Source organism: Herpailurus yagouaroundi, unplaced genomic scaffold, assembly GCF_014898765.1.
Source record: "Herpailurus yagouaroundi ecotype Mexico unplaced genomic scaffold, PumYag 28, whole genome shotgun sequence".
Lineage (NCBI taxonomy): Eukaryota > Metazoa > Chordata > Mammalia > Carnivora > Felidae > Herpailurus > Herpailurus yagouaroundi.
Window position 1 is genome coordinate 30,890,627 of NW_024412376.1, and position 16,139 is coordinate 30,906,765.

At 33.2% G+C, this 16,139-nt stretch overlaps 1 protein-coding gene and 1 long non-coding RNA gene across 9 annotated transcripts in view; both read right to left on the reverse strand.

Annotated features, from left to right (window-relative positions):
• The window catches only part of RAPGEF2 (Rap guanine nucleotide exchange factor 2), a 248,415-nt gene that overhangs the window by 108,551 nt on the left and 123,725 nt on the right, over positions 1-16,139 (reverse strand). For 6 of the 8 annotated variants that reach the window (XM_040471417.1, XM_040471426.1, XM_040471421.1 and 3 more), the window contains 3 exons: positions 11,652-11,727; positions 9,664-9,831; positions 7,252-7,269 (listed from right to left, as the gene is read on the reverse strand). In XM_040471417.1, the coding sequence (XP_040327351.1) occupies positions 7,252-7,269; positions 9,664-9,831; positions 11,652-11,727 (262 nt within the window). The remainder of the gene's footprint in view (positions 1-7,251; positions 7,270-9,663; positions 9,832-11,651; positions 11,728-16,139) is intronic. The other 2 variants (XM_040471433.1, XM_040471408.1) reach the window with 1 other exon arrangement.
• On the reverse strand, positions 1,877-3,131 carry LOC121027808 (uncharacterized). Its single transcript, XR_005788941.1, has 2 exons — positions 2,614-3,131; positions 1,877-2,314 (listed from the first exon to the last, which is right to left on the reverse strand). It is a non-coding gene; the product is annotated as an uncharacterized LOC121027808 (long non-coding RNA).

Consider the following 16,139-nt stretch of genomic DNA (forward strand, 5'->3'; position numbering starts at 1 on the left):
ATCCAGCTGTCTCCTATCAGGCAAAATATTAAACATAGTTGGAAAAGTATAAAACAACACTACTCTTCTTACAAATGTTTTGTTTTGTAAAATATATTTTTCACTAAAAAAAAAACCTTATATCATGTATAATACATTTATTATTTTAAAATTAATAAATACTTCTACATTTCTCAGTTTCAACTTCTAATATGACAAAAAATGACATGAATAACTCATATAAACAAAAGTTTGCTGCAGCTCTCAAAAAGTTTTAAGAGTGTAAAGGAGTCCTGAGATACAAAACTTTGACAACTACAGCTCTAAAAGATGAATTAGAAAATAATCAGCACTTTTGCTCTTTTAAAGATTCCACAGTTACCAACCATCCATAGATTCTTTTAAGACAAAACCCTGTGTTTACATGAAATACCACTTCAGCTGAACCTTCTAAGACCTTAATCCACTTGAAGAATGGTTAGCTGCTCATAATCTTCCAGTCTAATTAAAGTTAGGAAAATGTTCGTACCAAGGAGACAAAAAGACTGAAGCTCTCAAGTGCTCATCAATAATGCTCACTGTCGAGGGCATCAATATTATTGAGATTATCAGTGATGCCGAAGTATTCTCTACATCTTAATTAGTTGGAGATATGCTTATTTTACAAATTAACAAATAGCAAAACGATCTTTTTTTTCTAAAAACTTTCCTGAGTATTCCAAAATTTCTAATGATTCAGTTTGTTAAAGGTTTGGTTTAAAAATTATATAAAGAAATGGATAGAAAGTAGAAGTATGATAATAATTAGTGAAAGGAAAATGTTACTTAGAGTTTTTAAAAATTTTCTTCCATGTTTATTTATTTTTGAGAGAGAGCGAGAGAGACAGAGTGTGAGCAGGGGAGGGACAGAGAGGAGGGGAGACACAGAATCCAAAGCAGACTCCAGGCTCTGAGCTGTCAGCACAGAGCCCGATGTGGGACTCGAACTCGTGAACCGTAAGATCATGACCTGAGCCAAAGTCGGCTGCTCAACCAACTGAGCCACCCAGATAGATGCCCCTTATTTTGAGATTTTAACTTTATTTTCAAACATTTGCAAATGCCGTCTGGATTGTACCAAAACCACAAGCGACCAATTATCATTATCCTCAATCTAAGTAAAAATCAAGACAATTTGAATATTTTCTTTTTCATACTCAAAATTGTCTCTTCTGAATTAGCCTGCCAATCAGTTATCCCAAGAAGTAATTCATATTTCAGGCTGCCTCACTCGACTGTCACATCATTTCTTCACTACGCTAGCAATTCCAAATTCCGTATTACATACAACTATCACCTATGTTTCACTTGAAAGAGAGAAAGGAAGACCAGAAAAAATAAAGGACTGCTTGATCCCATACTAAGTCCATAAGAAATTGCTCTAATACAAACAATTACTTAATAAAGCTGTTTCCCCCGAATAGATCGTATAATTATTTTTTCCCAAAGTTTCTTAGTTATTTTTCAGCTTGTGTGTATTTTAAACCACAAAAGGTACTAAGTACAATGTGAACTGGGTATGTTCAAGTCAGTGAAAAGTTTACTATTGATATTCTTAACATTACTGAACTATACATTTAAAAATGGATCCTGAGAAACTTAACAGAAGACCATGGGGGAGGGGAAGGGAAAAAAAAAAAAAAAAACAGGGAGGGAGGGAGCCAAACCATAAAAGACTCTTAAAAACTGAGAACAAACTGAGGGTTGATGGGGGGTGGGAGGGAGGGGAGGGTGGGTGATGGGTATTGAGGAGGGCACCTGTTGGGATGAGCACTGGGTGTTGTATGGAAACCAATTTGACAATAAATTTTATATTAAAAAAAAAGAATATCAAAAAAAATGGTTACAATAATACATGTAATGTTATGTGTTTTTACTTAAAAAAAGAAAAAAACATTGAATTATGTACTTTAAACAGGTAAAATGTATGGTGTATGAATTATAACTCAATAAAGCTGTTATTTTTTAAAAGTGTAAGTTTGCTCCTAATCAATTTTTTTTTTTTTTTTTAGCAAAGGGAAAAATGGTTTACTATTGAGATTTGGATTACTAAATTTTTGAGAGAATAGGGGGAGATTTTACATACATAAATATGTATAACATAGTAGGCATTTTAAATCATTTAATATAATTAGTTTAAATATTTCCTTTCACAAGGGACTTAAACCTTACATCTATACACTGAATACAAACCTCTTCCAGAGGTCAACAATATCTTCTGGCCAATAGAAAGGCATTTCAAGTTAATAATGCTTTAACACTGGATTCAAAATCAAAAGAGAACATTTCTAGTCACCTGATATTTTTTTTTTTTTTTTAAATGGAAGGAACCGAATTGGAACTAGAATGATGTGAATGATTTCTTTTTTTTTTTCTTTTTTTTTTTCAACGTTTATTTATTTTTGGGACAGAGAGAGACAGAGCATGACGGGGGAGGGGCAGAGAGAGAGGGAGACACAGAATCGGAAACAGGCTCCAGGCTCCGAGCCATCAGCCCAGAGCCCGACGCGGGGCTCAAACTCAGGGACCGCGAGATCGTGACCTGGCTGAAGTCGGACGCTTAACCGACTGCGCCACCCAGGCGCCCCTAGTCACCTGATATTTCAAACAGTGAAACAGACAACTTACTGATAACTTAATTGTAAAAAGATCAATTCAGCACAGGTAGGAAATAGGTCTGAATATCAAAGTAGATTTCTCCAAAGAAAAGAGACATTTTTCAAATCAGCATGTAGCACTACAAAATCTCATGAAAAAAAAAAAAGCACATAAGAAATGAAACAGTCTAAGATGAACAGGATCTTTGCAGTTGAGACTAAAAGCTAAATTTTAGCCAAGTATATTTAAAACATATACAAGTACAGAAAGCCACCAGTGTTCACAATTAGAGGCAGGACAAAGTAGCAATGATCTGACAAATAAATTGCTTGAAATATTGCATGATTTGCTGCACAACACCCTTATTACTTTCAATTTCCAAGTGCAACCAAAAGATGGGTCCAATTATGACATCAACACAAGCTTTCTTTCAAAATGGAATGAAAGAACAGTAAATCCCAGTGGACACGGGAGTTCTGCAGCAGAGATGATGTAATATATAAAAATAGACATCCTCTAACAGAAGCTGAAACTTGGGTAAACAGCACACTGCACACTATTCTCAACTGCCTTGCATGAATTTGCAATGCATGCTGTTAATAGCACAAGAGAAATCATTTCTTGTTTTAAACTATTTCCTGATTTACATTTCCATTTCTATACACACTCTATAGTATAATTTCCCAATCTGTATAAATTAAATGAACATAAATACCTGATTGTAACTGCAAGAAAGGGAAATAGTCCCCCCAAAGCAAGGAAACTGAGACCACTGCAGCAGTTTTAACACACTGCATTTTGTTAGAAATTGCAGCACATATGGCACAGAATTGTTACGTCCACCTATTGTTCAAAGACCTTTCCACAGGGAGCTTTCTGCAGGATTTTAAAATGCAACATGATCTAGGTGAAGAGGAATCAGTAAGCCTGCTGATAATAGGTTCAAAAAGCAAAGAATATTTTTGACACTTTAAAACTCTGATGCAAATATAAATCATCATACATGCATACAATAACTAAGATCTAGCAATCTGTAGAGGTTTGTGCGCGCGCGCGCACACACACACATCACTACTGTCTAACACTCTCCCTACCCCTCTCTTTTCCATTCTTTACCAATTCAGCTTTCACATTTCTATTGGGCTTTCCTGGATTAAAGAATATTTTCCTTTGAGCCAAGATATTCAAAAAAACATGCCTGATTCTTCAAGGTGCCCTGTCTATGTACCTCCACAGTACTAAGAATTCTCTGTATTTTAGTTGCCCACTTATTTGTCTATATTACCTATGAAACTAAAAAGAAGCAAAATATGTCTGTCCTATAGACGTATATAGTCCTAGAGACTGGCACAAACCTGAAACAAGGTGGGCACACAATAAATATTCATTAAATTAATAAAAATATGTAAATGAAAATACTGAGCTTTCCTCTCTATGATACAAGAAAGAAAATATACACATTTTCTGAAACTCCATCCTATTATAATTCACAGAAAGGCACTGATGATATTATTGAATACAAAGGCTATAGCAAAGAAATGCCTAATGAATTTAAAGAATGAAAATGTTGAAATAATTAAGAAATTTCCCCCATATTTGAATATTTTGTATATAAGCGTAGATTTTTTTAAATGTCATATGAATAAATTATAGTCAGGTATAATATGATGTGAACTGATTGTTATAAGTTAAAATCCTAAGACCTTAATATTCTAGGAAATTTAGTAAATCTACAAGTCACTGATATATTAGTGAAGATATATTCTCTTACTATTAAGTAGGAAATGTTGGATTAAATTAAAAAGACCTCAGTAAAAAATTAAATAAATAAGTGAAAAAGCAAAATCATTAACATGAGTGAAAATACTATTTCTAATGCAAGAACAATAGCCCATGTCAAAAACACTATTGTCACGTAAGTGTGCATAATCACACAAACACTGTAATTTTTCATTTGTTTCAATATCTAACCAGTTTTGAAACTAACCAAACTTACCAAGAAGTCCTTAATTGAAAATGATACTAACTTAAATCTATCTCTTAAAAAAAAAAACCTACTTCAGAGATATAGAAGATATAACCTAGGAATGATTACATAACCATTATAAGAAATAGAAATTGTCTTATATTGTTATAAAGAATAACTTTATAAAAAAAGGGGACTCATTTCCATAAGCCTCATGCATGAATCAATCTTATTACAACTGGTGCCATTTTACAGATACTATATTAACAAAAAAATTATTCCCATTATGTTGTAATGTTACATGGTATTCAACTTATATTAACTTAATAATTTTATGCAGTATTTTTTATTACCTTTATACATCTGTACCAAGAATCTTAAACTAAGCGTAATCTACTGAAAAATTTACTACATAATTACTAAACAGTGCTCTGAAGTGTATATTCATATTGTAGACAAGGACTACTAGTAAAATGTGTGGGGAGGTATCTTTTTATATGATCAACAGGTTTCCATTGTTTCAAAAATTTTGCATTGATTGAAACTTTATGAATATGTTTTATGTTATCCTCCCATTTCAAATTTGTAGAAAACAGACCCATTCTTTTTGGGGTAAGTAGGAGTGGGAGTGGAAAGTCAATCAGAACTGCAAAGCACAGAGAGCATCTTAGTTCTTTCAGCCATCCGAGGCTGAAATGTCTGTTGCTAGACGTAACCGCCATGGTGTAGAGAGGACAAGTTTTCTTCAATCTTCAGTCTACTCTCTCTGTACAATTTTTAATCTTTCTAAACTAAGAAGGCGGCATAGCTCTCTTTTCATTAAGATAAAAGAAACAGAGGGCAGAACAGGCATGTACCAGTCTCCCCAACACGCCAGTCAGGTAAGTTAAGTCCTCCCCTTAAATATCTTCTCGAATAAATAAATCACAAACTCTTAGAATCAATTACCTGTAAATGTAGACAGGCAGGGCCTGTAATTATGGGTAAAATAAACAAAGCTTTTTTCCTCTACTGTGTTCTGAACCGAAAGACAAAACAAACTTGACCAAAGTCTCTAAAGAGGCTGACCCTAAATCTTCTAGCCTCTGCCAAGAACCTTATCTACTCCCTTCCTATTATTTTATCCATTCTAAGACTGAAAATTCATACCACATCCTATTTCTGGCAATCTTAAATACAGCCTCAACCTCAACTCATCGAAATGTAAGAAAATTCTAATGAAAGCCATCTCCAATATTCCCTTCTCACTGAATTTTAAAATGCTTATTCTCTCTGCAAACCTCACACACCTGCCTTGAAAAAATGTCTTGAAAACACCCTATATGGACTACTTGTGTACTCATGTTTCTGAAGGAAATTATTACAATCTGTTTTAAACCATTACAACACATCTAACTTTAAAGAGTATACATCAGTTATAGATCGTAACTCAGCGTACATTTTAAATTCGATTCTTAGTTCTAAATGGGAATTAGACTAAACAGTAATTTTTCATATTAAAAAAGAGAAAGATTAATTATATACTGATGCATCTTTTGAAATATTAAAGTTCTAGATTTTAAAGTGTACTTTTGCCAGACAAAAGCTCAAAATGCTGGCACAATTTAAAAAATTTATATAATTAGATCAAAATTTTATTAAATTTAAAAACAATGAAAATGTTTAAGATTTACCTTATCATTTAAAATTTAGCAGTGTTTCTAAAGTACCATATAGCAGTCATGACACCTGTGGCATTTTAATATGTATTCTCTTGCACAGAACATAAAGTAACTGCCTCATTTTAATTTGAAAACCTATACAAATATTTCATGCTTTCAAGCAAGGTTACTGTAATCGCCAAAGATATTATATTGACAGTAGACTTCTTCTAATGTGAATTAAATTATTCATATCTTTTTCCTGTGCAGTAAGAAAACACAATTGTAAAATTTTACTAGTTCCTTAACCAATTAGTGTCCAGAGGTAAATCAGTTTTTCTTCCTTGACTCCAAATTCTCTGATAACCCCCAATCTGACCCACAATTTCAAAACAGTAACACTAACAATCATAAATTAGTCATGTGCCGGCATGAAAGAAATGAGCAAAGATATTAATATAGGCCTCTTGATTAAAATATAGAATGAAATAAAGCATGAAATCTGGTTAAATATAAAGTGCAAATAAGAAAACACAAGCCATTTTAAATTCTCATTTCCTTTTTGACTAAGCCTTTATTCTGTTTGACCAAAATTTTACCAGTGGTCTCCCACAACACTCTTACATTGGGATTCCTGAAATTTAAGGTTTCCACCTACATCACTTAAAATATAAAGGTAAGTTGCTAATGGAGTTCCCATACCTGTCTTTCTCTCTTCATTTCTTTCCTTGCAAATCATGTTAGTTAAGAACACTGTTTCCACTCATTCTTAAAAGTAATTAGGTGGCACTTAAGTAGACCTAAGATGGACAAGGTGGACAGTTCATCCCTACATCTGCACAAATAAAGCAGCCTGTACCATCACCTAAACCAGCGACACTTTCGTTTTAAGAGATTTTACTAAATCGGGGCAAAATACAAAAGAACAAGACCAAGCCAAACACATCAATGTTATAAACTCATTAGTTACAATGCAAACTCACAAAAAACTTGGGTTAGTATTAGGAGACCACACACAAATTACAATACCTGAGATTTAGTGCATTCCTTTGAGCCAAAATGAAATGAGTGCCATAAAGGAGGAAAGGAAAAGATGAACATTATCAGACATGCTATAGTACATCTGCCAAAACGAAGATAATGTTAAAATATAGGTTAAGTATGACCATACAGAATCGGCTATACGTATAATGTTCTCCATGTTTTTTAGCCATGCAACTGGAAATGCATTTGAAATCATTTAAAAATCACCTGTGAAGTATGATCATGCATCTTCTAAATAAACTTTTCACCCACAGTCCCACAATACTAGGATTCTTTCAAAAAGAAATATTTCTGTTAAGAATAAGTAAATATGACTTATGGCTAATGAAGAATAATAACTTTCATTTCATTCTTTTTATCCTGTGGCACCATATATACAAACAAGATTTTGTTGTTTTCATAGGTTAAAATCAAGTATTGAGATGAAAATATAAATATTATATAAATATAATTAAAACACAACTTGCACACAAAATAAGTATCCAATATTTTCCATTATGACCATGTTGTTGCCAATCTGAACTCATTTAGTAAAATTAATACCAACATATCACAAATTAGTAAGCTAGCACATGATCCATTAGTAATCAAGTTAAACTTTCATCATAGTACTGACTTTGCCCTCATAAAAGTATCTGTTGACCAGGTACGGTATTTTTTTAAAACCATTAAATTAAAAAAAAAAGTAATCATGTAATAATAAAAAGCCCCACACATTTTTATACAACAGATCAAAAAAGGGAAGTCGTGCAGGGAAATTGAGTGCAGTATTCCATAAAGGGGGAATACACGGAAATAAAAGAGAATAGCAGTTATAAAATGATCCCCCCAACTCAAGTGTGAAAATAGGACTATAAAATTAAACCAATCAGCATTAAAAATAGATTTTAAGTAATTCACACTCCCACTATCTTAGTATGGAATCTCATTTGGAAAAATAATTCCAAAGCAGAAAGAATATTAACAATATTAGTACTAGACTAAAATATTATAATATATGGAACTATTAATATGTACAACTATTTTTAATCCAAATTTCCTTCTTCCATGATCCTGTATCAACACTAAAAATACTACCTTCTTTTACAGACAATGGTAACAAGAAAACCTTTCATGGGTTTTTTTTTTTAACACCAAATCTCTCCAAAGGACAAACAAAGCTCTCTTTATGATGTGCAAAAAGCTACCCTTTCCACATGAGCTCAATGAAATGATTCAACTATAAAATTCATGTTAAATTAAAATAGTGCATGGGTAGTGAGAGGAGTAGGCGGGTAGCTGGTGGTCAAAACTGCTTAAAAATCCACACACAAAGAGCTCTCAGAAATAAAACATATGAAGTGCAGGTATAAAGTAAATCCTATCACTAAAAGTTACTAAAAATTAAGTATATAATTTTAAGTCTATATTTATTTTCCCATGTATTTTGTACTTACACTTATTTGCAAAAAGAAAAAAAGTGCAAGTAAACAAAACAAATGAGAAATGCAAAACAGTTGTCAATTATCTATTTTTATGTTACATTTTTATTTTAAAATTTCACATATAATGACTACCATGTAATGTTATTATATCTACAGACAAACCATTTTTGACTTTATTATGACATATGTAAGAACTCATGTTACTTTCTTTTTGAAAATAGAAATCCTAAAATATCTTCTCAACTATTTTGGATTGGCCATCGGGGAAAGAAGCATAGAGTAGTTAAGCAGAAAGAAAGGAATAAGAAACATAAAGTTTTAAAACTGAACATACTGGGATCTTACACAATCACTCATTATCTGTGCCTTGGTTTCCTCAAACATAAAAATAGCTTCTCAAATAATTATGAAATAAATGATGATCAAGTGGGCTGCAGCATTTAAAATGATCTTTGAAACTATCAGAAGTACTTGAGACCATCTTTACATTGGGATTTTTAAAAGCATCCCTTCAAATTATGCTTTCACTTCATCATATTAAAAACAAAAAAATCTCAGGAAATATTCTCACAGTGGTGTGCAAAGCTATGAAAATAACATTTAATTTTTATATATCTACCTTTAAAAAAAATAAGTCTGATACCAGTTATTGGGGCTGGGAGCGGGGGTAAAATTTTAGATGAAGGTAAGAACTTAAAATATTCCAGTTACAACTGTATAGCTGATCACAAAGCTAACCTCAGAGAATGTTTTAATAAGTAAAAAAGCTAACTAGCCAATATCTTTTGATTTCTTATTTCAATGCTCTTTAAAACTCTTCATACTCTATGTGTTCCTAGCAAAACCTACACTTTGGATAGGTATATCACAGAAAGGAATTATTCCTCTAAAGTAGAAAATGCAAATGTCTTTTCACAAAATTCCAAACAAAAAAACTAAAGATAAATAAAAATATTATACTTTAATAACTTACCGTATGATAGCCTCGAGGCAAAGGTGGTTTGCCCACAGGATAAGGATCCACAGTGTCAATAATTGTTTGTCTTTCACCTTTCTGGTTGATTTTTCTAAATCTCCTTCGAGATTGTCGATGAGAAGCTTGACGCTGAAAATACTCTTCATTTTCATCCATATAGTCCACCTGAAAAAAAAAAAAACAAAACAAAAATTTATTTCCTCAAATACAACATTCCATATTAAGATTAGACACAGAATAAAACTTACAGATAAGTCCATATTCATTCATTTTGCAAAGACATTTGTAGACAAACTATCTTTACAGACTAAGCGTTTTTGAACTTCTCTGGAACTAATTGGTTTTGAGTAACTTTTCTTTTATGAAGAAGCATTTTCAGTTCCACTTAGGGCAATATGAGTAACTCTTGAATTTCCTGCAGTTTAAAGGGAAGGATATTTTCAGTAATCTTTGTAGTGATTTATTAGTGAAAGAACTCACAGGATACATTACCTCGCTTTATGAAAGCAACGGCCCCATTGTCTTAACTCTGGTGTATATGAGTAAATCTGTAAAAACCCCCAAATCCCAAATGACTCAAGCTGGACTGCTAGCAGAACGGCTTTGGTAGGTTACTAGGGTTTCTCTTCCTACTTTCAATCTGTGAATTCAGTTTCTTTTTTTTATAAATAGTGTTATTTAAAAAAAAAAAATTCCTCATTTTCAACATTTTAGAAACTGATGAATGGACCAACCAGAATAAAAGTTACTTTAGGTCAATCCTCCTCATACTTATATAATGAAAATGTGATTGCTCACAATCAAGGCATAGCAAGATTCTAAGACTATTCTCCCACTAGCAAACCCAGTAGTTTGTATAATATCGGCAAGTATAGGATTTTAAATATCAAAAGTCCCACAGAGAAACACAAAATAGCACTTACAGAGGCCAAAATCTCTAGGAAATACCTAAAATGCTTTCCAAGACCTGTTGCTGGAAAGTCCTATGTAACTACCCACATTTTCTAATCCTAAATCTTTACTTACCACCATGTTACTTTCTTACTTAAGAGTAAATTTTGTGAAATTTTACCAAAGATTTTCACTCCCTTGGACAAGGAAGTTTTCATTCTGATGAATTCCTCTCCTACATCATAGGGGAAAATCCCAAATCTTCTCTGAAAATAGACTTATGGCCTTCTACCAAATACTTTATTAAATGTGAATAAAAAGCTTCCATCATCTTCTATATTAGGCCAGAAAACTGGGGGACTAGTACGCTGGTTAAACACTCTGTTGAGGTCTTTATTTCTCTTTTTAACTGAATTGCAGGATTTAAAAAATATATTGACCAGGATACCTGGATGGCTCAGTTGGTTAAGTGTCTGACTCTTGATTTTGGCTCAGGTCATGATCGCACCATCGTGAGATCAAGCCCCACATCAGACTCCACACAGGGGTGGAGCCTCCTTAAGATTCTTTCTCTCTCTCTCTCTCTCTCTCTCTCTCTGTCTCTCTCCACCCCTCTCTTCTGCTCATGCACTCTCTCTCAAAAAATAAAGTTTAAAATATATACATATAGACTGCAAGACATGTATAAAAAACAGGAATTGGTTTCCTTATCCTAACTGTTGCCTGAATACATATTACTATGATTCATTTGAAGTATCTTACTCATTCCAATTAATAGAGAGCTAAAATCCTGTAATTCAAAGATCATTCCCAAATTTAAGTAAAATGGCATTATCACAGATTGATTTAACAAAAGTTCAAGCACAAAACATTTAGGTACTTGCCCCTTTTGAGTCTTCTATCTTTTTCATTTCATTGAATCTTATAAATAATTACAATATTATGACTATGAACTCAGATTCATAATAAAAATTATGGAATAAATATATCTAAAGTTATAAAATCTATAATACATGATTATAAGTACTGTGCAAAAGTGTTTTTATTTTTATAATTTTTTTAGGGAAAAAAAGTCTTCACAGAAGTATTCTTACCACAATCATTTCAGAAGGCTCTAAAACAATGCATTCACAGCCACGCCTAAAGCTTCCTGCAGAACGCTTGCCAAAACTAAGAAGAAAAAAAAAAAGATTTATGAAATATAAATTGAAAATTTAGGCCAACTCTCCAAATAAATAAAAATAAAATAAAATAATAAAAACAAAAACAACCACTGAGAAAGGGAAACTCTTTCGCCATTATTTATACAGAACAGGAACCATTCAAATTCTTAAATTTCAGACATATATTTTTCTGAAAAATTCCAATATCATGTTTCCAGATTAATAATGTAAGTAACAGAAAACCAGTATGAATGTGTTTTATATTAGCTTGTTTTACTTTTTTTTAAAGTTCATTTATTTATTTTGAGAGAGAGAGAGAGAGAGAGAGAGAGGGAGAGAGATCGTGTGTACGTGAGCCAGGGAGGGGCAGGGAGAGGAGACCGAGAATCCCAAGTAGGCTCCCCACCAACAGCGGCAGTGCAGAGCCCAACATGGGGCTTGAACCCACAAACTGTGGGATCCTGACCTGAGCTGAAACCAAGAGTCAGACAATTAACCAACTGAGCCACCCAGATGTCTGTATGTTAGGCTGTTTCAAGTTATTCCCAGCTAGGTGAAAATTTAGAATATTCTAACATTCTAATGGGAACTGAATCAATGGCAAACTATAAAAATATACAAAGTATAAAATGCATATAAATTTTCTTCTGTAATTTAATTGACTTAGTTAAGCATTTCTTTTACCTAAAAACTATATTAAATTTTTCTACATTTTCAAATCAACTTATTCAAAATAAGTGTAAGGACAAGGTATTCAACTTAAGATTTTTTCCTTAATTCAAGTGGATGTGCATATTATAAGCCCATTTCTCCTGAAAACTTTTCACTAGAGAACTCAGATATAGCACTTTTGCCCTATCTGTGACAACTCCCACCTTAACATTGCAGCAGGTGATTCTGCCATAGCTATATTCACACTAGAACCATGAGGAGAAAATCCTGGTGAAGCTAGGTAGTCCTGACTTGTTCTAATATACCATCTACTCCTACCCATTTACTACTACAAAATTCTCCCCTCCCTCCAATCGACATTTTTAATAAACATTTTTAATAGCTTATCTTTGAGAAAAAAAAAATTCTTCCAAAGAACTTTTTTATCAAGCAACTAATCCTGTTTCATAAAAAATCAAAAACAGAACTATATGTGGCATATATATGAAAAAATTATTTAAATATTCACATGTACATTCATGCACACATACACAGACATTCATATTAGAGTGCTTTTTTTAAAGTGGAAAAACTAGCAAGAAAATATAATAAACCCATCCAGAACATTACTTCTCGTGCAATTAAAATGACCTAAATCTTTAAATATTCTTACCTTAGTTTACAATTAAATACCACTAAAATGACATAAAATCTTCAGTACACACAAAAATTTATTTCTGGTTTCTGAACTACCTGATCGCAGTTTAATTTTTTTACAATGAACTTTATAATTTAATAATACACTACAAATGAAAAAATTATCAACATGTTAGTAAAATATGTAGCAGGTTTTATGCCATCTTCACCCATTTAATCCTGTTACATGACTAGGTAAAAATATATATTATATGTTTAAGGTGTATTTCTAAATAAAATAACATTAAAATCTAAAGAAACTCACAACTACGTAACTCTTTTTTTTAGGTTTTTATTTAAATTCCAGCTAGTTAACATAGAGTGTCATATTAGTTTCGGATATACAATATAGTGATTCACTGCTTCCATATATCACCCAGCACTCATCACAAGTGCCCTCCTTGGTCCCTATCATCCATTTCCTCCATCCCCCAACCCACCCCCCCCTCTGGTAACTGTCAGTTTGTTCTCTATTGTAACTCTAATTTTTATTCTATTTTATTAAATTATAGCACTGGACAACATAATAATAATGTTTTTTTTTTTAATTTTTTTTTCAACGTTTTTATTTTTGGGGGACAGAGAGAGACAGAGCATGAACGGGGGAGGGGCAGAGAGAGAGGGAGACACAGAATCGGAAACAGGCTCCAGGCTCTGAGCCATCAGGCCAGAGCCTGACACGGGGCTCGAACTCACGGACCGCGAGATCGTGACCTGGCTGAAGTCGGACGCTCAACCGACTGCGCCACCCAGGCGCCCCACTATAATGTTTTAGAAACATAATGATTGAATGATTTTCCTGTTTTAAAATTTCAAATAGTAAAAAAAAAAAGTTTAAAATGCATGCAACGTGTATATAATACTCAATAAAAATAAAAACCTGTTAGAATTGCTTACAAATTTCAGCAACAAAAGGGGTAATGTTTACACAAACAATATGGTAGTCACTATTTTATGCCTAATTCTGTACAAACAACTCTCCCTACTTCAGAATTAAAGGTGTAAATCCTTGTACAAAGTAGTCATTAGCTCAACAGAATTTTATGGTAGGACAACAATCACATATTCATTTGCACAAACACTATTACTTTGGAGATGAAAAGTTTGCATCCCCTAAAATGTGCTATTCAAAAATATCTCCATAAGAGTCTTTTGGTAAAAGACATACACCAGAATCTGATGAAACTCCCTTTGCAGCCACAGAAGACTCAAGTTCTACTGACCATCACAAATACGTGAACTGCAGGAAAAATAACACTCGCCCTCAGGTAATTCCCTGAATACACTCAGCAGAATACACTCAGCAGAAAAGGCAAATGCACACAGAACACATTCTAGCAAAGGAGAATATATTATTTCATTCATCCAACAATCTATGATTTCAAACCCAGCCAACAACCTAGAAGTACAATAGCCTCAAAAGAGCCAAATAGTAGGTCATGAATGCACATACTAGGCCTAATGACTAGACCTCTTGTCTCTAATGCAAAGATGACTTACTCTTTGCTTACAGACCAGAAGCTGTAAGTTAGGATGAACAAAGTACTGAAAAATGCTAGCTAGAAATTAAGTCCACAAAATACATTCGCTTTTCCTCTGTGACACTTTGAAACAATAAATATGTAAACAAAAGTAAATAAGTATCATTATTTACTAAGTTTTTAAAAAATCTTGGACCGTGTTCTACACACTGTTTTAAAAACCCAGTTCTGGGGGTGCCTGGGTGGCTCAGTCAGTTGAACGGCTGACTTCGGCTCAGGTCATGATCTCGTGGTTTGTGGGATAGAGCCCCACATTGGGCTCTGTGCTGACAGCTCAGAGTCTAGACCCTGCTTCAGATTCTGTGTCTCCATCTCTCTCTCTGCCCTTCCTCTATTCACACACTCTTTCACTCACTCTTTCTCTCCAAAATAAATACACATTAAAAAAAATAACAATAGAGGCGCCTGGGTGGCTCAGTCGGTTAAGCGTACGACTTCAGCTCAGGTCATGATCTCGCAGTCTCACGGTTCGTGGGTTCAGGCCCCGCAACAGGCTCTGTGTTGACAGCTCACATCCTGGAACCTGCTTCAGATTCTGTGTCTCCCTCTCTCTCTGCCCCTCCCCCACTCACGCTTATCTCTGTCTCTCAGAAATAAATGTATAAATAAATAAATAAATAAATAAATAAATAAATAAATAAATAGAAACTTAGTTCTGAAACATAAGTATAGAGCTAAAAAAGGACACCAGATAGCAACATATAAGCTCCACCCTAGATGATATTGAGATCAGTTCTTTAAAATTTAGTGGAAAGAAATGGAGAGAAATCTGCAGGCATGCAAATGACATAGATATTTAGACAGTAAAGCACAAAACAAAGTCAGTAAGAATAAAGTACGAGACATTTCATGTTTTAGTTTTATGTGAGTGCAAGAGAGCAGTAATCAGAGGATCCACTCTATACAATGAAATATCCTTTGTGAAAACAGATCAAATGCATACACCATTTAATATGACATTAAACAACAAGGGGTTCTCATGTTTTAGTTAAAAGACATACATGAAATCTAGACATCTTTAAAGCATTAGCACAGTAAGTACTAACATAATAAATGACAAATAGTACACAAAACCCTCAAAATGATGAATACACTAGGAAGTAATTTCTAAAAATGGAAATTACTATACCTACTCTTATAGCAAACCATGTAAAATGATATAGCATTCTCCTAGCAAAGCTTCTAAGGGGAAAAACACAGAACTGAAAAGTTCCCAACAAAAAAATTAAGGAATTCCAAAGGACTTTTTGTAAGATCAGAGGCACAAATTTAAACACTTCTTCAGTCTTACTAATAGCAGCTGAAAGTTGGAAACTTAAATGTTTCTAAAATTATGATTTAAGAAAATTTATAAATGATACAAATTAAATAAGAACATGGGCAACTTAAAAAATATACCTATAATCTTTAAGGGTTTCAAGAAAAGTAAGAAATTTAAAAGAAAGAGTGAAGGAGAGGGGAAGGGAGGGAAGAAAGAAAGAAAGAAAGAAAGAAAGAAAGAAAGAAAGAAAGAAAGAAAGAAAGAAAGAAA